Here is a 23431-nt window from a genome sequence, read left to right as displayed (position 1 = left end):
GTGCTCACAGAGAATGAGTGCTGGCAAGAGATGCAGTTTTTAAATCCCAAAATCCGGAGCATAGTACCCCGGAAGGGGAGGGACCCGACACGGGGAAATAACTACACTAACTTATCTATCTACACTAAAACAACTACGACTATTTACAACTATATACACTGAATGAAGAATAGCCAGTCTCTTAGCAAAAACTAAGAGCACGAAGGAACAGGGGTTCTGACTCAGGCCATGCAGTGGTAAGAGGGAACTGGAGAGGCACTGACCTGCACTACTTATTATACATCGTCTGGGAGCATGAGGGGATGCCCTACATATATGCAGGTCAACAGACACTGCCAACAAACACTTTCAGACTCAGGCACATGGTGCTCACGCACACCCCACATATGGAATACCCATAGGGACCATCACTTGAAGAACAAAATTTAGATAAAGATACTCATGATTAAGTTGAGTCCAAACTAATTTCCAGAATAATTTTATATTCTCCACAAAATATTCCTACCTGATCTGCCCCAGTGAGATGTATGAAACTCTCAAGAATAGATGAACTCAGTCTGTCCATCACATCTATTGCCAGCTCATCATCACCCTAAAAAAGGACAAATACAATGCATGAGAATCTCAAAGTTCAAGAAAGGACACCAAGCAGTACCCTCTCAGTGAACAGTTATATATGACTACCTCTTAGCTCTTACCTTGGAAATTTCTAAAAGGGTGAACAAAGCCCGCATTTCTCGAAGAATGCTGACAGCTAATCTTCTGGTTGCAGGCCTCGTGCTACAAAGAATGACCAATGCAAAGCCTTCCACAATATGAAATACGTTGGAGTAAAGGGTCCTCTCCAGGGGAAGAGTATGGGCAGTTCCATTAGAGGCACCACGCTTAAAAAAATTATACAGGTGTCATTTAAATTAACAGCAAAGAAAACACTATTGAGCTATATCGGTTCAATTATTAGTGATAGGAGATAAACATTTCATGACATTGACTCTCACAAGATTTCTAGCATTTCCTGGTTTCGGCCAAAACAAAAATATCATAGGAACAACCTTTCCTATTCACTTTTGAAAATTCCACTTTTTGCTGAGACCAGTGGAGAGGCATGCAATTTTTTTTAAAACAATTTACCAAGCTTTTTCAACCTCAACAAGAAGCATTTGACAGGTTTCAGAGTAGCAGCCGTGTTAGTCTGTATTCGCAAAAAGAAAAGGAGTACTTGTGGCACCTTAGAAACTAACAAATTTATTTGAGCGTAAGCTTTCGTGAGCTACAGCTCACTTCATCAGATCAAGTGAGCTGTAGCTCACGAAAGCTTATGTGCAAATAAATGTGTTAGTACTCCTTTTCTTCAAGAAGCATTTGGTTCACTTTAAAACTTCTGAGTGAAGGATAAGGTAAATTCTTACTAGTTCAAACCAGCTCATTCATTCCTATTAATTATATTTCCAATTACACCGTGAGACCTTCACATAAAAAAGAAGCAGTAGATGACTTCTTTGTATGGAACATTGAATACTATTTTACCACTGACTTTTTTGTTCATAATTATTTTAAAATAAACACAAAATGCAGCAACAAATACAAGGATACACGTGTATATACAAAATATCTCTCTATAACATAAACAGAATAAGCATATTCCAGCGTGACACTGGCACTCTAAGAGAGAGCAGGGCCAGTGCACCAGCTCTACCCAACTGGATTGACAAGAGGGCACCTGGGCACAGGTAAGAGAACCAACAGAGACCTTGTGAGTCAGAACTACTTGAGTGAGAGTCAGGAAAGGGCAGGTAAGAGTTGTGTGGGAGTCAGAGGGACTGTGGAAGGTCCTAGGAGGAAGCTGCAGTTGGTTCCTATGAACAGGCTGAAGACAAGAGAGCACCAAGAGTGGCTTGCTGGCTGACCTACCCAAGCCAGAGAGCCATGGCCATCGAGAGGGCTAAGACCAGGGAGAAGCAGAGTCTCGCCTGCTGATGTCTAAGCCAGAAGGCCAGAGCAGACTTAAGGCAGGGGAGCAATGGAGGAGCATACTCACTGATATCTCTCAGGCCAGACAGATGAACCCAGGGGAATAATGAAAGGACCATGGAGAGTGAGGGATGCTCTCCTGGTAAGGATGATCTCCCAGCAGAGGGGCCGGGGGCATTCCCTCTGGGAAGAGCAGGGTTGCACACCAGCTGGAAGGGATGGGGTGGCAGACCAGGCAGAGGTACAGAAGGGAACCAAGAAAGAGTCTGCATGTGGTGGAAAATGCCGGAATGTGACACATTACGTCAATAGGCGAGCTGTCTTGGGAATTTAAATACTTGCACTGGGGTGATAAATGGGCAGTTTTAGGACTTCTAGTTTGGACTATCTGCACATTTTGTAATAAGCCAGGCTTAAGGAGGGGTATTCTATTGAGGTAAGCGAGCCACAGCAGGGGCTGTCCTATGACAGCATAGATTACAATTAAAAAAAAAAAGCTATGAATCAGATGAGGAAAGCAAATTGCTAAAAACTAATTTTAAGAGAGAAAAAGTGTTTTAATTTCACAGGAGAATTTGTTCAGTTACATGGAATTGGTAATGTAAGAATTTCATGCAGCATTACAATACCTGAGAATCTTGGGTTTTATTGTGCATTTGGGCTGCTTGTTTCCATTGATTTATTAGCTGCACTAACATCTTTACTGCACTGTCAAGAAGGGTTGGATGGACATCAGTCACTTCACGCACAATAAAATAAACAAATCCTGAAAGAACATCTTCCCGCCAGTCCGGAAAATCAAGCATTAATGCCTGTAGAGTATTGAAAGCGAGGGCACGGAGTTCTTCATCCATGTGAATTGTCAGCCTGTTAAGAGAATGTACAATATTGTTAAAAAACTTCACCATCCCTTCAAATCCTCACATTCTCAACTGGACAAAGGCCTTTTACCAGTTATAAAGTGAAGTCAATTTATATCGTTGACTATACAACATGAAGCATCTATGTGCTGGAAGGCTGAGCTAGCTATGCTCCCAGCCTGAAGATATGACTCGTACCTGAACCATTAGTTCTAAATCCATTTGAAGCTACAACTGGATTATTAACAGCAGGCTGTACGGCTACAGCAGTTCAAAGCAGTAGGCTTTAACTAATTAAGAGGGTAATCAAATAATTTGAAGAGAATGGGCCATACTTTCAGGTATGCAGTTTTGCACATACCTGAACAACGTCTGCAAATATTTCGAAGTTCTGGATGGACATCCTTTGGTATGGAGTGCTTTCCCCCCCACATAGACTGAACTCTAAATAAATAGCTATGTTTATGTGCAAACCGGAGCTCATCTCAGGCATGTGCAAAAACAAGTGTACAATTTAGTATGCACTTTTGAAAATATGGCTCAGCTTTTTAGACTAGGAGGCACTTATCAAACATACTATCAAATACATCCATACATCTATGATATGGTTATTTAATGACATTTTTGATCGTTAGAAAAAATACTTGTGTTTTTAAAAGATTTTACTGTCTCACAACACCATCTTCTGTTCCTATTTGACTCCAAAACCACAGGAACAAACATCAGCCATAGACTATACTGTAGTCCTGCCATTAAAGCAGACGTGACCCGTGTTTAAAACTCTACTGGTTCCCACCAGACACTGTCCTTCCCACTCTTCTGCCCCTAAATCTCCTGCTAGTTCCACCTGTCCAATACTACTTGCTCAGGCCATTTCAACTAACTTGTTCTTCTCCCCTTTCTTCATAAAACATGGAAGGAAAGCATTAGAGGGATTTATTTTCTTTCATGTTAATACATGAAAACTCCTCGGCTCATAGCTCAGCTCCCTTTCCTGACTTTGTGTGCTCTAACAGAGTTGCAAATGCTGATAATTCCACTGACTGAAGGAGAGGAGTGGGCCATGTGTGTTAAGGTGGGCAGCACTCACATTCTGCATGCAGGAACAGGGAGATCATAATGAGAGGAATATGGACAGGGTTGGAGGGAACTAAGAAGAAAGGGTCAGAAAAAGCAATATAGAAGAAACAAAATCCAAATCTCCCTCAAAATTTTGGCTGACATTTGGCAAATTTAATTATGTCAAACAACAATGCCTTCACAGTATGGTCAGCAAAAGAAGATGGAGCTATGAGTGAAAGAAGAGTCCTGTACAAATTGCAAATTAACTAAAATATGAACTTTTAAAGAGAGGCCATATATGAAAAAGTATAAGTCTGGTCTTGCGTGCAAGATTCTCTCTTTTAGAATCTACTCTGCTACTTTTCTGGGTCTGCTGACAACTATACATGTCACAGTGTAAAAAAAAAAAAAAAAAAAAAAATCAGACTCTGTGCAAATGGAATATTAGTATCTAATAATATATTTCCAATAGTTTTTGGCCTTGGGTTTCTGAAATACTGCTTGAAGCTTTTTTTGTTTTTTTTAGGACCTTCATTAAAACTAGGATTTAATTTTCCTTACCTTGCTAGTAATTCAATAAGGTCAGTCCTGCTCATGCCATCTGGAATCAGTCTTGGGATAGCAGCAATACAAGTTCTGAACAAATCAATCTTCGGTTTTCTCTCTCCCCTACAAAATCAATTTACACAAAACAGAATCACAGGGAAGCCTATTTTATGGTATTTTCAGTATTAAATACACATAAGTTTTCAAAGAGCCATTCAACTCAAATCTTCATAATTAATCTATGAATCAGTACAATCATCATATCCTTTGTGGACAAATTTTAAGTATCCTAGCATTTAATTAAACCTAAACACATTTAAATGGATTAATAAATTGATCTCTGAATTACTTTTAGGTACAAAAAATCAATTACAAGGATATGACAGTAAGAATGATTAAACTATAATTTGCTACATACGTGATCATGTCCTCAGGTTCCTTATTTGACATCTGTACACTAGTCATGCACATTGGTCTCCCAACTTCTTTGTCCAGATGCCTAAGAATGCTGTCTAGTGCTTTTCTTACTTGAGGGTAGTATATTGACATTCCTGAAGAAGTGAAGCACTCAAAGTCACCTCTTTCACAACTCAGTATTTTTAAATTTTATTTTCACCTTAGTTGTCTCTTATTTGATCACTGGTTTAGGACCAGTATCTTCTTGTACAAAAGATAAGAAATCATATACTAAATTAATTTTAACGGAACCATATTTTAACTGACAAAATTTTCCTTTTTTAAAATTAAACAGGATGTGTTATATAAAAGTATACAATTCTTTTTGGAGGAAAAAGAGGAAATAAATGGAAGGAAGTGACTCTAAGCACTTTTTCTATTTCCTTGACCCTCAGGCAATTTTGGTCCCCAGCATATTTAAGAGTAGCCTATAGACTACAGCAGGGGTGGGTGAACTTTTTGGCCCGAGGGCCACATCTAGATATGGAAATTGTATGGCGGGCCATGAATGCTCATGAAATTGGGGGTTAGGGTGAGGGAGGGGGTGAGGGCACCAGCTAGGGGTGCAGGCTCTGGGGTGGGGCTGAGGGGTTTGGGGTGCAGGAGGGTGCTCTGGGCTGGGACTGAGAGGTTCAGAGGGGGCAGGAGGGGGATCGGGCTGGGGCAGAGGGTTGGGGGGCAGGAGGAAAGCAGGGGTGGAGGCTCTGGGCGGCACTTACCTCAAGCAGCTCCCAGAAGCAGCAGCCTGTCCCCACTCTGGCTCCTATGTGTAGGCGCAGCCAGGCGGCTCTGCGCGCTGCCTATCCGCAGGCGCTGCCCCTGCAGCTCCCATTGACCGCGGTTTCTGGCCAATGGGAGCTGCAGGGGTGGTGCTTGGGGCGGGGGCAGTGTGCGGAGCTCCCTGGCTGCCCCTACGCAAAGGAGCCAGAGGAAGGACATGCCACTACTTCTGGGAGCCACAGAGAATGGGGCAAGCCCCGTACCCCGCTCCCTGGCTGGAGCACCAGAGTGTGGAAAGCCCCAAACCCAGCTCCCCGGTGGGAGCTTGAGGGCCAGATTAAAATGTCTGGAGGGCTGGATGCGGCCCCCAGGCCATAGTTTGCCCACCCTGGTCTACAGCCTATCCTTCCATCAGCCAGGAATCAGTGGAGCACTATGGTCGTGGCCTCAGTCACCTTGCCTTCTTCTAGGACTGCCCTAGAATGCTCCCTACACCAGGGGAATGCCTGGGTGACTCATTTGGACAGTTTTCAGGCTGCTTTGCACTGCTAGATGGAGGGGCAAAGATCTGGTTTTATGTGCCAAATTTCACATTGCTACTGTAAATAAGTGGGAACATTTAAAAAAAAAAAAACTTCACAAGTACTAGACACTTTATAAAAAAAAATTTTAATTACAATATAAAATCAAAACCCACATAAAAATACTGCTTCAGTATCAAAGTATGAATGTGTATATTTAACCTGTTAAGGTTCTTGCAAAAGAATACCTATACTCACCTATAACTTTTGCTTCTTCATCTGTCAGAGTTTTATTGAGAAAAATTTTCTTGACACGCAGAGTGTTTCCTGAGGGAAGAACAACTCCTGTTGTTGGCATTGGTGGTTCACCATCTTTCTGCTGCAAACTGTCAGCTATCACAAGGAAGACTCTGAGGCCTATATTCATGCGCTTCAATGGTAACGGGAAGGGGAAACAAAAGAATTAGAAACCAGGAGGAATTGCAAACTTGCAACGTTATATAGGTGGTGCAAAATAAACACTAATATATATTTCGTTATCCTTTCTTTAGGGACAGATCAAAAGAGCCCTACTATGGTAGACATATTTAAATGTTACATTTTAGAATACTTCTAATAGTAAGATAAAACGGTTTGATCCAGGGATGCAGCTCCTCACCTGATTCAGTCAATGGGATTTGGGAGCAGCTCATCACCGTCCAAGAGGGAGTCAATAACTTGAAGGACAGAGCTCTAAATGATTATTATTACTGACATGAATCTTCACAGAGTAACATGCTGCCGGCAGATATCAAAGTATATAGAAAGTTACCTGTTAAGGCTCTAATTTCGCATTTCATTGCTCGTGTACAGGCTGCTGAACTCAAAGAACTGCAAGATTGGGGCTTTCCTACATACTAAACTGAAAAGGGCTGAGAAGGACTTCTCTGAGAAAAGGATGCTAATTATAGTAAACACCTACACACACACTTCCCGGTTTAATTTTTTATTGAAACAAGTGAAATGTTACCTTGTTCCTGCCCCAGCTACTACTGGCCAGAATTGAAAAAAACACTACTCCACACCTACAGCTGTTTCTTTGGTTTGATCCACACTGCACTCTTTCGATATATGGACCAACCCATCCTCACATGCTTCCCTAACAGTTCATTCTTTGCATACTTATTCATTGTAATTTTCTCATAATTTCCCATTATTCCTTTTGGAGGAAGCCACAATTGTTAAATCTTTGTGCTGGACTACCTCTACCCTCTCTTCCTCTAAAACATGGCAATAGTCATATGAAAATAATGATTTGTTTTGAATGCCTCGGATGGTATGGATGTTGTGCGGAGGCTTAGTGTATGTGTGAACATTTCTACTTCAGTTGGGAGAAACAGCAGCACTGCGAGGCCCACAGGTGGGCCACTTTGCCTCAACATGTTGAACAGCTGTTTTCTACTCTTTAACATTCTTTGCTATGTATAAATCTGTACACTGTTTCACAAACAAACAGCTCTTCAGGTGACTTTACCTCTGGATTAATAGTGAAGGTTTTAGGTGATTTTCCAACACTGAGAAGATCAAATATTATTTCTTTCATTGCAAAATCCAAGCGTTCCTATGAAGAAAAAACATGCCTACATAAGACTCACTTTGTATTAGCACATACACAAAGCCAAGAAACTGAATATCATGTCTAACTATCTTATAATTAACAGTCATAAAAAAATATTCCTCTTTGCTAATGATTCCTATGGAGTAATTGTCTCAGTTACTTTACTGAAGCATTCTTTGCATTATTCTACAGTACATACTACTGTAAACTACACTAACAGAACATTAAAGCTGCAAAATCAAGTACTCGAACATTAGGAAATGCCAGAATTAAGGTTACCTTTGCAACCATAATTCAGCCCCCTTGTGCATATGCAATATAATGCAGTCTTTAATTACATAATCACACATCATAAGACCCTTGCTTCAGTGACTGCACATGATGTTCTGTGAATGAATCAGGGTTGTGTAGTGAATTTAAATTTGGTTACTTTCTTATAAGTTTATGGTCTAATGTCATTCCTAATGTGTACCTCTACAGGTTTCAGTGAAAGTATGTCAGGGATGGACTTGGTAGATTATCTTTAATTTTTTTCCACAAATTATTTAGTGTACTCTCAGACGTCCATCTAAAACATATTATAGGAGGGAGCTTACCTGAGCAATGAACTGAATAATCTTCACAAATATATTTAGAGGTGTGTCTCGAGGGACCACACTACGTGAGCCTTTGGGGAAAAGTGCTGATACAATGCTCATGAGACGGCTACAAAAATTTAGAAAAACATGTGTTAGGAACAAATCCACACAACTTTACAGAAAGGATTTCCATAGAGAGAATTTTTTTAATTAAAATGTGTTTGTCTTAAATTCATTAAAACAGCCTCACAATAGTTTTAATTACATAAGGAACTTACCTTTGTGTTACAGTGTTGCTTTCACATTTTATTCTAATAACATAAACCCAGAGTAATCTATAGAGAGATTCCAGTGCAACTCGGGACATTTTGGGATCTTTATTCTGTTAAAAAAAAATTAAAATGCAGTTACTATCACCTGTGAAACTATCCCTAATTTACTTGTTTCCTTTCCTTATAAAAAACTGTAATATTTCAAGTTTATGTTTGATTGCTTTAACCCAGAAGGCTGATCTATTTAATACCCTGAATGTAAGTTTAATTAAAAACAAAAAACCTCAATACAAAAACCTCTCGATTACATATGTACAGTATGTATTTAACTGCATATTATCGATTATTTTGTATGCTTTTGTCAGATTGAAAGCAAAGGACTTTCTAACAAGCAGATATTTCTCTTGAGGTGAACATCAAGATTTTATTGTTTTACTGTATATATTTAATTTATTCCTACAGTGCCACTGGAAATGGGCAGAGTCCTCAAAGTGCTGTCGGAATACAGCCCAAACAAATATATATGATTAATGTCCAAACCCACTCCTGCAGTTTGCCTTTTGTATTAACTTAAACAACAGAATTAACCTTAGCCAAAGTTTTCTCCTGAGCTTGGCTTCTTCCTAGGATTTCTCCCTGCACTTCTGCCTAGGGTGACCAGACAGCAAATGTGAAAAATCAGGACAAGAAGTGCGGGGGTAATAAGAACCTATATAAGAAAAAGACCCAAAAATCGGAATGGTCCCGATAAAATGGGGATATCTGATCACCCTACTTCTACCCTTCCCTTAGTTCTCTCCTCCTACTCAGAGGGGCATGTAATCTGTCTTGGAGCTGAAGAATTCTACCTAGTCTGGCTTCCACCATAAGCCAATATGAGACAGAATTGTCCTGTCTCTCCCCAAAGAAACGCTGACATCCTGTCACAGCCATAAATGCCATGGCATTGAACAGACAAACAACATCTTGGCTCCCCATCGGATAACAATGGAGGGAAAGAAGAAGTAGAGAAGACAACAATGGTTACCTGCAGTAAGATTGCATGGCTTTGCTGATTAATAACGCTCACTTATTTGAAGTTCAGGAATTATTTTTGTGTATTTCTTTGAAGTGAGGACTAGAATTTATAGGCTTCATAAAGAAGTGTGTTTTAAAGAAGAACTTGAAGAAAGCTTGAGGTACATGGACTGGGTTACTACAAATCATACTTTTCACTTTTATCAACATTTCTCTCAAGAGACAACAGAGCTTTATGTTCACAAAAATAAGTCAGTACATACATTCTGAAAGTCTTTAGCAGAAATACAATACTGCACATTCTCTGTGAGCATTTCTAAATGTCTTTAGTATAATATATATTGTGACAAAATGGCCAATGTTGGTGTGGTGGGTCCCGCATTTTCCTTGGTGGGCGGGGGCTAGGATGCCACCCCTAACCCCTGCTCTTGGGGTGCCCAGGGCCCCACTAGTGGCCCGGGAAGGTGGTAGAGGAGGGAAGCAGGGAAGGGGTCTAGGTTTGCTCCTCACTCTGAGCCCCAGTCATTCTCAGTCCCTGCGGGTTTCTTACCATCTTCCTCTGGGTAGGGTTACCCTAGATCCTTGATGCTGGGGGAGGGAACCTTCCTGTTCTGCTGGGGCAGGGTCTCCCTTCCTCCGGTTCTCTAGTCTTTCAATTCTCAGCAACACCTCCAAACTCCAGTCCTCTCTCCTTTGTCGCTCCACCCTGTCTGCCTGAAGCAGGGTTTTTTTATTGGGTTCCTGACAGGGCCTTAATTGACTACCGGTGCTCCAATTAATCTGTAGTAACCTTCCCTAGTCTACAGGGAACCAGGCCTTAATTAGCCTAGGGCTTATATATCTCCCCTCTCCCACTGCTCCCTGGACCCGATGTATCACAATATTTAAAAAACCCTAATATTCTATGGAGAAAGTGAAGTAGGAGGTCCAGAAAAATCTATTATTGGCCTCCAATAAGCCAGTCAGAAAACAGCGTGTCAGAAAGCAGAGATTAGTAAAAGTTGGTTAATGTTCCAAATCTTACTATTGTTGATATGGTGAACCATAAATTTCTTCAGCTGAGGAAGTTACTCAACTAGTGCAGTAACGATGGTTCTTCGAGATGTATGTATCTATGGGTGATTCACTGTAGATGTGTCTGCGTCCCTGCACTTCTGATCAGAAATTTTTGGTAACAGTGTCTATTTGGCTCACACATGCTCTTTCCCTCCCTTATGTTGTGCCTCGAGGCTAATTAGCACTGTGAAGGGGAACCACCCTCAATTCCTTCTCCACCATGAAGCCTCCATTGAGAACTCCTGTCATAAATATAAAGGGAAGGGTAACCACCTTTCTGTATACAGTGCCATAAAATCCCTCCTGGCCAGAGGCAAAATCTTTTCACCTGTAAAGGCTTAAGAAGCTAAGGTAACCCCGCTGGCACCTGACCCCAAAATGGCCAATGAGGGGACAAGATTCTTTCAAATCTGGAGGGGGGAGAACAAAGGGTTTGCTCTGTCTGTGTGATGCTTTTGCTGGGAACAGATCAGGAATGCAGCCTTACAACTCCTGTAAAGTTAGTAAGTAATCTAACTATAAAATGCGTTAAATTTTCTTTTGTTTAATGGTTTGTAAAATAAGCTGTGCTGGAGGGAATGTGTATTCCTGTTTTTGAGTCTTTTTGTAACTTAAGGTTTTGCCTAGAGGGATTCTCTACGTTTCGAATCTGATTACCCTGTAAGGTATTTACCATCCTGATTTTACAGAGATAATTCTTTTATATCTTTTCTTTAATTAAAATTCTTCTTTTAAGAACCTGAATGATTTTTCATTGTTCTTAAGATCCAAGGGTTTGGGTCTTTGTTCACCTGTACAAATTGGTGAGGATTCTTATCAAGCCTTCCCCAAGAAAGGGGGTGTAGGGCTTGGGGGGATATTTTGGGGGAAGACATCTCCAAGTGGGCTCTTTCCCTGTTCTTTGTTTTAAAAGCTTGGTGGTGGCAGCATACTGTTCAAGGACAAGGAAAAGTTTGTACCTTGGGGAAGTTTTTAACCTAAGCTGGTAAGAATAAGCTTAGGGGGGTCTTTCATGCAGGTCCCCACATCTGTACCCTAGAGTTCAGAGTGGGGAAGGAACCTTGACAACTCCGAAGTAGAGGGGAGAAGGGTAGGTTGTGGAGCACTCATAGGGGGACACATATCAAAGAACCATCGTTACTGCGCAGGTGAGTAACTTCCTCTTCTTCTTCTTCGAGTAATGCCCTAGGTAGGTGACTCCCAAGCAGTATCCCCAATGGGAGGTTGGGGCTTCAGAGTCGAGTCTGTTATGGATGATAACACTGCGGAGCTGAAGATAGCATTGGAAGCAGAGTCTCCAGTAATCGCACAGTGTTCTGCAAAGGTCTGAACAGATACCCAAATCACTGCCCTACAGATTTCCAAGATAGGAACATTCTTGAGGAAAGCGACAGAAGTGGAAACCAACCTCGTTGAGCGTGTGCAGATTCTGGATGGAGGTAACACATTGCGAGCATGATAGCAATGGTTAATACAGTTCAAGTCCCATTTGGAGAGACTTTGGGCAGCTATTGCTGCACCTTTTGACCTTTCTGCGATGGAGAGGAAAAGCTTAGAATATTTCCTAAAGGCCTTCATCCTGTCCAGATAAACGGCTACGGCTCTCCTAACGTCAACCATATGCAGTATAGCCTCCCTGTTATCACAGTGAGATTTAAGAAAAAAGGTCAGGTGGTGAATCAGTTTGTTTATGGGAAAAGAAGAGGTCACTCTGGGGGTTAACTTTGGATATGGCATAAGAGTAACCTTTTCTTTAAAGAATACTGAGAAGAGGGGAGGGGTGCCATTAGTGCTGCTATCTCCCCTATTCTCCCTGCTGACATAATAGCCATCAGAAATGCCGTTTTCATTGACTGGTATGTAAGTGAACCAGTGACCATAGTTTCAACTGGTGATCTAGTTGGGCTCTGTAAAACTAGATTTAGGTCCCAAGTTGGAGTTGGGTGTCTGGACTGGGGATAAAGGTTCACTATGCCCTTGAGGAATCTCTTTGTAGTTGGGTGGCAAAAACAGACTATCCCTCTATTTGCTGATGGAAAGCTGTTATGGCCACAAGGTGTATTTTGAAAGAACTGAGGGATATCTCTGACCTCTTGAGATCCAGTATGTAGTCCAACATCACGGGGAGGGTGGAAGATGCCAGGGTAATTCTTCTGAAATTGCATCAAACCTGAAACCTAATACACTTTTGTAGGTAAGGTAGCTGATTTTCTACTGTGTAGTGCACTTCCTGCACCTCACTGGAGCAGCATCTCACTATGTTTTGGAACCATGAAGGAGCCAAGCCTTAAGCCAGAGGATCTGCAGGTTGGGATGGGGAGTTTGTCCCTCGTTCTGTGAGAGGAGATAAGGGACGGGTTGAAGCGGGATTTGTGGACGCATCGCCTCCTTCATCAGGTATGGGTACCATGTCTGTCTCGGCCAGGTGGGAGCAATCAGTAGGATGTTTGCTTTTTCTTTTTTTGTCAGGACCTTCAACAGCAGAGGGAACTGGGGAAAGGTGTATAGGAGGGTCTTCTCCCCAAGGAGAAGGAGAGCGTCCCTAAATGGATGTTTCCCGAGGTCAGCTCTGCAGCAATAGAATGGGCATTTCCTGTGCAGGTAAGTAGCGAACAAGTCTATCACTGGAGTCCCCCACTGATAGAATATGCTGTGAAGCACTGTTGGATTCATTTCCCACTCATGGTCATGTGAGAACTTGTGACTGAGACTATCTGCTGTTATCTTCTGCCCTCATGGTAGGTAGGTGCTGATATTAAAACATTGTGGTGAAGGCACAAATTTCATAGCTTTAGCGCTTCCATGCATTGGGAAGATACATTAGCAAGGGGGTGCCAAATAATGTAATACATGTATACTATGTTGTCTGTCATAATTTTCATGAATGTTTTACTGATCAGTGGAAGAAAGTGAGCACAAACATTTCTGACCGCTCTGAGTTTGAGGAGGTTACTGTGAAGCGTCATCTCCATGGGCGATCACCTGCCCTGAGTTTGAGGTTGCTGAGATGGACTCCCAAGCCAATTAGGGATGCATCCATAATTAGAAGCCACGTTGGAGGGAGGGGTGTGAATTTGTTGGTTCTTTCCACCAATCCAGGGAGCATTTGACCCTGGAGGGCATCGAGAGAGGTTTGTCTACCCTGTCTTTGTTTGGTCTGTAAACACATCTGAACCATGTCTGTAGACACCTAATGTGCAGTCTAGCATGAGATATTAAAAACATGCCTGTCGCCATGTGTCCCAGAAGTTGGAGGCAATGTCTGGCCAATGTTTGTGGGCTGGCTTGAATTGTCTCTGAGTGTGGTCAGCTGTGAAATCTCTCTTGTGGGAGGCATGCTCTCACTTGCAGTGAGCTGAGATAGGACCCTGTAAACCCCAAGTGCTGTACTAGAGTTAAGGTAGATTTTTGGATGTTGAACTGGAGACCCAGCTTTGTGAATATGTCCACAGCTCCTGAACAGACAGTCACCCTTTTGTAGGTTGGTATGACCAAGGCTGATGTTTGCCATGCAACTTCAGCCAGAACCAAAAGCAACTTGTTAATCAGGAGAGTGATCCTCCCTCCATCAATAGTAGTTTCAACTTTAGTTCCCAGGTCTTTCGGGATCTGGCTTTTAGCTGCTGGCAAAAAGTACACTTTTGTGCAAGGTGGGCCTCTCTGAGGCACCGACACAGCGAGAATGTCGTCTGTAACCGGTATGGCTTCCCTGCAGGTGAGGCACCTCTTAAAACTGGGGGAGCCAGGCATGTCCCTTACAGAGGGCAATCCCCAGGGGGCGGGAAAAAGGGAATAAAGTAAAAACTAGACTTTTATTGTATTTTATTTTTAAACAGGGAAGAAAAAACTAAAGGAAACCCCATAAAAGTAAGAAGAATAGGCAAATAAAAACACTAAGAATATCTAAGAAAACAATTCTAAAGACCTAAAGTATCCGTGAATGGACTGCTAATCGCTCTGTCTCTAGCCTGGGATAGTTGAGGAAAGAACTGAAGATGGTTCGCCTGGGCAATGCTGATTAGCCTTGAGGCACAACACAAGGGAGGGAAAGAGCATGCCTGAACCCAATAGACACCGCTACCAAAGACCTCTGATCAGAAGCACAGGGACGCAGACAAACTGACTGTAGAGCAGCCATAGGGACACTACTTGAAGAAGAATTGCTATTTTCAACTAATTAGGAGGAAGATTTTCTGTTTGCTTGTATGAACCACAGACAAATCATAAATCTACCATCACTGCAAATGTAGAATCAGGGGCTGCTCTAGGAGGAGCTTGTAGAAGCTATAGCCACCCCAAAATTTGCCTTACCCCCTTGTAGCCACCGCTGCTCTCTGGCCACCCAGCTCTGAAGAGCTGAGAGAGTGGGGACTGGACTTTTTTCCCCCCTGCTCACAGGACAGTACATGCTTCCCAGAGCTGTGTCCTTAAAAGCACAGGGCATCCCAACGCCTAGATACACCCGCCCGCTCTTCCCTATCCGATATAATGTACTGAAGTGCTAAAGGAGAATTGATTCAATGAAGTATTTTACATACACCAGCAAAAACTGCGCGTCACACATTGAATATTTAAAGGAATCCCTTATCAGTTTATGTGTGTGCATAAAGTCTCCTAGCAGATCACAAATTTGTCTTATCTGCCGCTGTGATTCCCTGAATTGCATTCCCTTTCTTGTAATCCATTTTAAATACATATAGTTTAGCTCCTTATAATTCTTTACTTTTTAAAATGTTATTTTATTATTCTTAGCACTTCATCATTTACCTTTGTTAACATTGTGCAGATGGATGACATTGTGCTATTTAACTTATAATTTAATAGCAAATAATCATTGAAAATATTTATAAGTAAATAGTTGCTAGTAGTTTTAACAATGATATCTGTGTTTCTAGTATAGCACTTCCAAATGAAAAATTACAGTGAAAACATAGGAATTTTTAAATCTAAATTTTTCTTTTTCTTTTTATAGTACAAGTTTATTCTGTTGATTGATGCCCTGTCACAATTTCCTACCTGAGGACCAGAGGATGGGAAAGGTTAAATGAAATTAATAGGCAACAGGTCTAAAACAAACAAAAGGAAGTATTTCTTCACACAACACACAGACAACCCGTGGAACTCCTTGCCAGCAGATGTTGTGAAGGCCAAGACTATAAAAGGGTTCAAAAAAGAACTAGATAAATTCATGGAGGATAGGTCAACCAATGGCTATTAGCCAGGATGGGCAGGGATGTTGTCCCTAACCTCTGTTTCCCAGAAGCTGGGAATGGGCAACAGGGGATGGATCACTTGGTGATTACCTGTTCTGTTCATTCTCTTTGGGGCACCTGGCATTGGCCACTGTCAGAAGACAGGATACTGGGCTAGACGGACCTTTGGTCTGACCCTGTATGACTGTATGGCTGACCCAGTATAGCTGTTCTTATGTGAGAGGTAGCAAATTGTGATGGGCAGCATCTGTAACTGCTACTGGTAGCAAAATCCATTGGTAGTGGTTTTTGACATTACTCCTGGCACTCAGCTCCAGCAGCAGCAGAGAAGTAAGCTGGACAGGGTTCCAGGGTGCCCAAGAGCAGCCCTCCACCTGTGTCTCCGTCCACCAGGGCATGCCACCCAGGGCAGATGGAGGGGCTGGGGCTCCCCACAGTGACCCAACTGACCCACTCTAGCCCAGGCTCTTGGGTCCTGCCCCCATAGGCTCTGCTGACCCCAGAGCCGGGTCCCACCACCCTGGCAGATCTTACTGGCTACAAGCAGCCCCCAACCCTGGGCACCAACAGCAGCAGCAGGAGACATGGGAGTGCCGCCTGCACCATGGTACCAGCCAGTCCAGCAGTCATCTTGCACTGCCCAGCTCCAGCTTCTGACCTGGCGAGGGCCTCAGGGAGGTGACAGAGGAGGAGGTGAGGCCCGCGCTTACCTGAGGAGGAGCAGCAGGTGGGGCCATGGAGAGGGGTGGGACCTCATGGTGATGGGGGGGACAAACCCCTTCCCCCCAATTTTCTGTCTAGCCTACCTTAAGTCCCCCCTCCCCCACCACCAACAGGAAGAGGTGGCACCGCCCATGTGTAGAATGTTGTAGGTTTTCATATTGAGTAAGGGCTTTATGTTTACAAACAGCATCAAAGAATTTTAAACCATTATCAGTCATGGTTGTCTTGTACTGCTAGGCATTTGTACTTTCATTCCTGTCCTATAACTAGATGTTAAGTTAGACAAATGTGCTTAAAGGAAATGGCTTTTTTATTCTATTTTATAAAAATTATGACATATTTAATGTCAAAAAGGTTTACATAGTAAAAGGCTTTTCTCTTTTCTCTGAAACGGGTATTTACAGTATGCTACAAATAAAAATCTGTTTAACTAAACATACTGACATATTCCAGTCTTTTGGCTAATATATGTCAGGTCTTATTTGACGCATTTTGATCGTGTATTTTGTTTCAAATATAGCTCTGTTTTAATTCCTAAAATTTTCCAACATGGAAGAATCTTATGGATTAAATATATCAGCAGAGTATAATATAAACTGTTAAAAATCTAACTGGATATATAAAGGGTTACAAAAGCAACAACAACAAAAAAAGACAATGAATCTATGCTGATCTAATGGGACACATTAAAATGATTTAATGAAACAAATATCTTGATGAAGGCAAGAAACAAAACAGCCTTTTTTCCATGTTAGTCAAATGTAATCACTTAGTGAAGACAGTACTTTTTAATATTGTTAAACTTTTCTTCTGTTCTGAACTAAAACAATTTCTATTTTCTAAAACCTGTAAAACCAACAATGTAAATGTCTTTCAAGTTACAGTAAAACCTGCCCTAGATATCACCTCTGAAGAGAGACTACTTGTAATGAGTGACTACTTGCAGAGGCCACGGAAGACCACCGCTCTCTGGTGGCAAACCTTTGAAAAGAAAGACCACCTCTTATAAGCAACCACTTTTGCTAACTCCCATGAGTGGTCACTCTTGGCAGATTTTACTGTAGTTCACTGCAAGTTATCACAATAAACCAGCTTCATCTTTTTTATTGTGAAAATGTTTCCAAGTTAGCTAACATGCAAGACAATTTTGTATGAAATAAATGTAACAGAAATAACCAAATATTTGATGTAGATATTTTAGCTCCTACTGTAAACATGCAATGCTGTTTAATGAACTGGGCTGTTCAATTGTTGCTCAGTCTCACAAATCTACCTTTCCTCAAGCAAATTGGTATCAGATGATTTACAGTACTCCCTCCTTTAGCAAACCTTTCAAATGTTTTTTCAAAGATGCTTCTTTGTGCTGTTGCTTCTTGATGATGCCAATAGCAATTTTATAGAACCACACAAGACACAAAATGCAACAACACACACCGAAAACAAAATACGCAGTTACAGAAGACCAAGCGACCTTTCACCATGTTATTACAACATATTAACTCACCTGGAGTGTTTCTATTTGTTTTCTGATACTGTTGTTAGATGGCATCTAAATAAAGCAATGTGAGACAGCAAAACATAACAAACATGAGAATGGAAGGCACATGCATGTTAGATGAAAAAAAGCACAAAACAACAGGTAGCCATATACTAAGGACTCTATTCACAGAAATAAGGTTTTTCCTGGTAACGGCTTTGAATGCTCCACTAGCTTCAATGGTTTAGTGGCAATGGACACTAATTAATTTCCTAAGGCAAAAAATTATCTTTTCCCAAGAAATACCTCGTCTTCTACTCTACACTTCCCTTCCCACTTGTGCAGACTCTTTAAACCTTTTTCCTCCTTGTCCTTAAGAAGCAGAAGTAGGATCAGAGACCTCATCCTCAGACTCAGGGAAGCTGATAATCTCCTGACCAAGCCACTGAAAATTAACTGTATAGTATCCAAAATAATGGTTTAAAATATTAGCCAAAAACTTGAAAATACTGATACAGTTACATGCTACTGAATCAATTCACGGAAATATTTGTTAAGTGGAATATATTACTCCTATGCGTCGTAATCTCCAATGAATTTCTATTGGTTTCTAGGTGAAATTTAGAGCTAATGCTATGACCAATAAAGCCCTATACCAAGAGACCACTTCTTTCTCCATAACATACTGCCACAGCTGTGATCAGCAATGTTACAAAGCCCATCTTTCTCCCTAGCCTTTGGAGGAGGGAGGGGAGTTATAAGAGTAATTAGTAGTATGAGAATGTTATTGTTTCAATTTTTAATTTTTGCCTGATTTTTGCTAGTGGAGGTCAGATGAAACCTGCTGATATTCTAATTAAATAATTTTGATAATTATATTTTAAAGGATGTCAGAGACATTTAGAGTGAATAGGTACTTAATCTTTATTATGCTGCATATAGCTAAATAATTCAAGCAAATGCATAAAAATAAAATATTATGGTGAGACCAAGTAAAAAATGAGGGAGGAGGAGAAAAAATAAATCTAGAAAAGCACCTGCTGGGCAATTAACTACTCATTTAGTTAACGCCAACATGCACAGAGAAACAAGCTTAGCTGAAGCAAAATAAAAAGATAACTGGGATGGAATTTGAAAGATTCACTTCACCCAAGTCTCAATCCACGGCTAGATAACCACAGAAAACAATAGTGGAACTGCAGTCCAAATGACTTAGTGGTCTACCAAATACCCTGCTAAGTCCCTCATCAATGTACAGTACCAAAACTTCTATGTTCTGCATTACAGAAGCTCAAATATAAAATTTCTGCTGAATAGAGCCCTAAGGTAAATGTGTGAAGTTGTTAATGGGCAAGAAAAATATTCGAAGTAAACAATGCATGCTGCGCAGTTACTACTTAAACTCGTTGGCATTGATAGTTTTAATGCATCAATTGCCAGCTATGGACGGTATGCCAGGAATATCTGACTTCAGGATGCAAAAGAAATTCAGCTTCTTTTTTTTTTTTTTTTTTTTTTAAAGGAAAGCTTCAATTGCAAAACAAAAAACAAAGCAGACATTGAAAAAATTTGAAGAATGTTAGATGAAAAAATATACAAAAAACCCAACAAGCAACAGAAACATACAAAAGATGTCATGAAGACAAAAGAACCTTCAAAAACATCAAAATCTGTGTTTTGCTTTAGCAGCTTTCACCGTGGTTTACATAATTTAAATCATAAGCATGTAGACAAGATTTGGAAATTGTTACACATAGCTAGCCAGAAACAATGCTAACAATAAGGTGAATCCATTACTTTGAAAATATCAAAACCAAGATGTTAAACAAAACAAACATTACTAATAAACCACATTAATAAAAATTTATGAAAGAGTATATCACAGTAAATAATTTAAGCTTTAAATTAGGACAAAACCCCATAATTTCAAAATATCAATGATCTGTGTCATTTATTAATCCAGTAATATTGACAATGCTATCGAATTCAGTCAAGAGTTAAAAGGGACACTAAGTTTTATATTCAAAATTTACACAACTTTAAAATTTGTATAGGATGTAGAGATCATTTCCCCTCCAGACTACATATTTAGTTTCTTTTTTAATCAACTAATTTATCAAACAGGAAGATATATTTTGAAATTACTATTTATATTACTTAAGTGTGAGAGCGCACACACATACACAGACCTCCCAGCAATAATTTTTATGTGATCAAAAGAGTTATTGTTTGTGCTCTCTGCTGGCTGTAGAACAACAGCTGAGTAACAAACACTGCTCCTAGAGCTATGCAAACATGAACCAATGAAGCTGATGCACAAAGATAGCATCAAATGGACCTAAATGAGTTAAAACAGCTACCTTTTGCATTTAAAAAAAAAAGTGCCATGCCAATTCCAGCACCACATAAAACACAGGAAACACATTACTAAACAATGGAGAATTAAAACATTCAAAAGGTTTTTAGAATAAATATTTGACAGTGTTCTTTTAAACAGCTAATTATTTATTTTGCTTTAGTTGGTATTAAAATGCTTAAAGTTCATAAGACTGAATGCTACTGATTTGTGACAGGTTTCTGAACTAAGAATGTTTCTTACCTTTAAATGTGATAAACAGTTCTGCAGGAAAATGTGCCAGTTATTTAAAAAAAACTGTTTCTGACTGACACACAACAGGCAGGTGATCAACGGATACAGAGCCTACAAGGAGGGAAAAAAGAAGAACTGATCAAATTGCTCTGTGAGAAATACATTCAGGAACAACGCAATCACCCCAGTAAAACCTGAGTAAGGCTTTGGGTGCTCAGGAGCACTGCCTTTTCCCCTGTTCTACCTTCACAGATTTAATACAGTTTGTAAGTACTTGAGCCATGGTGCTTCTTCTGCTGGAGACAAAGTGCTGTAAGATTTGTTAAGGTGTTAAAAGTTTTTCAACAGAAAGTATACTGGTCCTTAATACAAAATTGGTCTCATTCACAGTCATTTTGGTATAGGATGAAAGTTAGGGGAGAGAAATACAACCTAGTTAAATAATAAGAATAATGCAACAATGTTTCTGACTTTAAAAAAATAAAACTAAATGTCCTCTCAGCACCAAGTTTGACAATGATATCATTACATTCTTGTTACAAACTAGTGTTTAAATGTCTATAGTGACAGCCATTCCTTAATTCTTGGAATCCTAAAATAGGATAGCAATGGAATCTCTATTGTACTCAAAGCCCTCCATATGTGAATGTAAGAGATTATTTTAAAGTAATTTTAAAGTAAATTTAATGAAAGTACAAACCACAGACACAAAAATTAGCCTTGTGCCAGATGCAAAGTGAGACGAATTCACTTGCATTATAGGAATGTGAATAAAGGGAGTGAAAAATACTACACCAAAAAAAATTTTAAAAATAAAGAAAAGTATAGTTAAATCCTTGAAAGGAAACACACTTTAAAAAAAATCCATGAGCTAAGCTTGGGGAGATAAACAGATGCTGGGAAAAGCTGAAACATGTGGGCAGAAGAGCTAATAGACAAGAGCAGGGTAGTTAACAGGCAGCTGGTCTGCTGCAAAAAATATATGGTCTGCCACTTCTGCCCTTTAATTAAATCCACATTGAGATTCTGACTGAACAGAATTTATACTATCAGAGGAGATATCAGGGAACAACAACTCCACATCACAAACCACTGAAATAATTAAAAAAAACTGTCAGTTTCAGGAAAGGCTCGGGAATGAGAACAGAGGTAGAATTACTTTTCATTCACAGGGAGAACAAATCCTGCACAACGACACCGACATCAAAGATCAAGCAGAAGCAGTATAAAAAAGCATAAATTTAATCCTTGCGCTGCCTTTAGGAGTTAAGACTTTATATTAAAGAACTCCCTTAACTTTCCTTGGGTAAATCATTCATCTAAAAATATAATATATATCAGTAAATATGTGAAGAACTGAAATATTTCTTTAATACCAGTGAGTGCTTCTTTCTTGAGCTCAATTCAAAGGTAGTCTGGTAGAGCATCTCCACAAAATTTTTCAAACATGGCACATTCACTTCATTTTTAACAGCCTAGTGAAAATAAATATAAATAATTGAGTATAGAGATCTAGGCAGAAAGAAAGAAGTTAAAATATATTAAAAGCGGAACTATACAGGCATATGAGAATTCAACATTTAGATTATCTTTAAGGTTAGTGAAGTTATTCAAGTCTTTCTGTATAAGATGTAATGAGCAGCACATGAAATCAATGTGTCATATAGCACAAACATCTAGTAAAACAATGAAAATGTTGCGACTAAAAGTGCAGAAACATCTGTTCTGAATTTGCATGCTTTAACTAAGGAAAAAGAGTCTTATTTTTAAACACATGCTAAGTGTGTAAACTATTTTACTATAGACAACACCAACTTCTTAGACAGAAGTTTCTTTTAAACTGTGTGTATTTTTTTGTTAAAAGAGGTCACTCAACTTTTCTCACTGTTACCCTTTTTCCTTAATGCACAATAAATCTGAGAGCTGGGACTCAATAAGAATGGGGCTTATTACTGTGTACCCTATCATAAATGCAGTGTCTTCATTTAGTTTCACAATTCAGGCGCAAAATCACCATGGATTTGTTTCGATGCATGAACGTGCGCACACCCTCACACACTCTAAGGGCTTTCCCACTCTGTTCTACAAACCCAGAACTGCTGCCTTCCCATGCACCCACCCTCTCCCCATCAACACATCTCTCCTAGTCCATATTTAGGCTTCCATTGCTGACCAACTTCACTGTGTGTTCTCTCACCTTCACACTTCATCCTTTAATGTTAGTATTTGTCCAATTAATATTGTAAGCGCTTCAGGGGAGGGACCTGTCTAAACTATGTGCTTTGTAAAGAAACATACACATCAAAGGTGTTACAGAAGTAGTCCTAATTAGTTTGATTTTACACTGGACAGACGCACTGAACTTCACATTTGTAGCAACTGCAAGTTAATAATTTCTCTCTAGTCCTTCTGTATAAAAGGTAACTGAATTTCTTAATTTTTATTATTTCGTTCATAAAGCAGTCATCAAAAAATGGCAACCCCATTTTGCTCAGTGCAATAGTCTGAATGTTTACGTGATGAGAAGCAGACAAATTGTGAAATGCATTTGAAAAGTATTTGAGCCAACAAAGTGGCTCTCTTGATACAAAAAAATAACTTTTAGGGTATCATCAATGTATTAAAGTGGTTCAAAGAGGCATAATTGGCTCCATTTTACATTTAAATCCAAGTTGGGTTACTGTCTGTGATACAATGAAAGCAGTATAACAGAAATTGGAACGAACAACACTGTCTTCTCTGATTGTAACAAAGTGAAGGGTCCTGAGCGTA

The 23431-nt window shown here is 40.1% G+C and overlaps 1 protein-coding gene across 11 annotated transcripts in view; it reads right to left on the bottom strand.

The window, feature by feature from the left end:
- FRYL (FRY like transcription coactivator) overlaps positions 1-23431 on the bottom strand; it is a 427650-nt gene that overhangs the window by 177223 nt on the left and 226996 nt on the right. For 8 of the 11 annotated variants that reach the window (XM_077815668.1, XM_077815661.1, XM_077815665.1 and 5 more), the window contains 12 exons: positions 22036-22134; positions 20669-20770; positions 18097-18141; positions 8590-8693; positions 8330-8438; positions 7650-7736; positions 6395-6566; positions 4858-4990; positions 4455-4562; positions 2601-2838; positions 699-884; positions 506-592 (listed from right to left, as the gene is read on the bottom strand). In XM_077815668.1, coding sequence (XP_077671794.1) covers positions 506-592; positions 699-884; positions 2601-2838; positions 4455-4562; positions 4858-4990; positions 6395-6566; positions 7650-7736; positions 8330-8438; positions 8590-8693; positions 18097-18141; positions 20669-20770; positions 22036-22134 — 1470 coding nt within the window. The remainder of the gene's footprint in view (positions 1-505; positions 593-698; positions 885-2600; positions 2839-4454; positions 4563-4857; positions 4991-6394; positions 6567-7649; positions 7737-8329; positions 8439-8589; positions 8694-18096; positions 18142-20668; positions 20771-22035; positions 22135-23431) is intronic. The other 3 variants (XM_077815666.1, XM_077815667.1, XM_077815670.1) reach the window with 1 other exon arrangement.

The sequence above is a fragment of the Eretmochelys imbricata genome, chromosome 4, assembly GCF_965152235.1.
Source record: "Eretmochelys imbricata isolate rEreImb1 chromosome 4, rEreImb1.hap1, whole genome shotgun sequence".
Classification (NCBI taxonomy): Eukaryota; Metazoa; Chordata; order Testudines; family Cheloniidae; genus Eretmochelys; species Eretmochelys imbricata.
The sequence above is the reverse complement of the archived record's forward strand: the minus strand, read 5'-3'. Positions and strand labels throughout refer to the sequence as shown.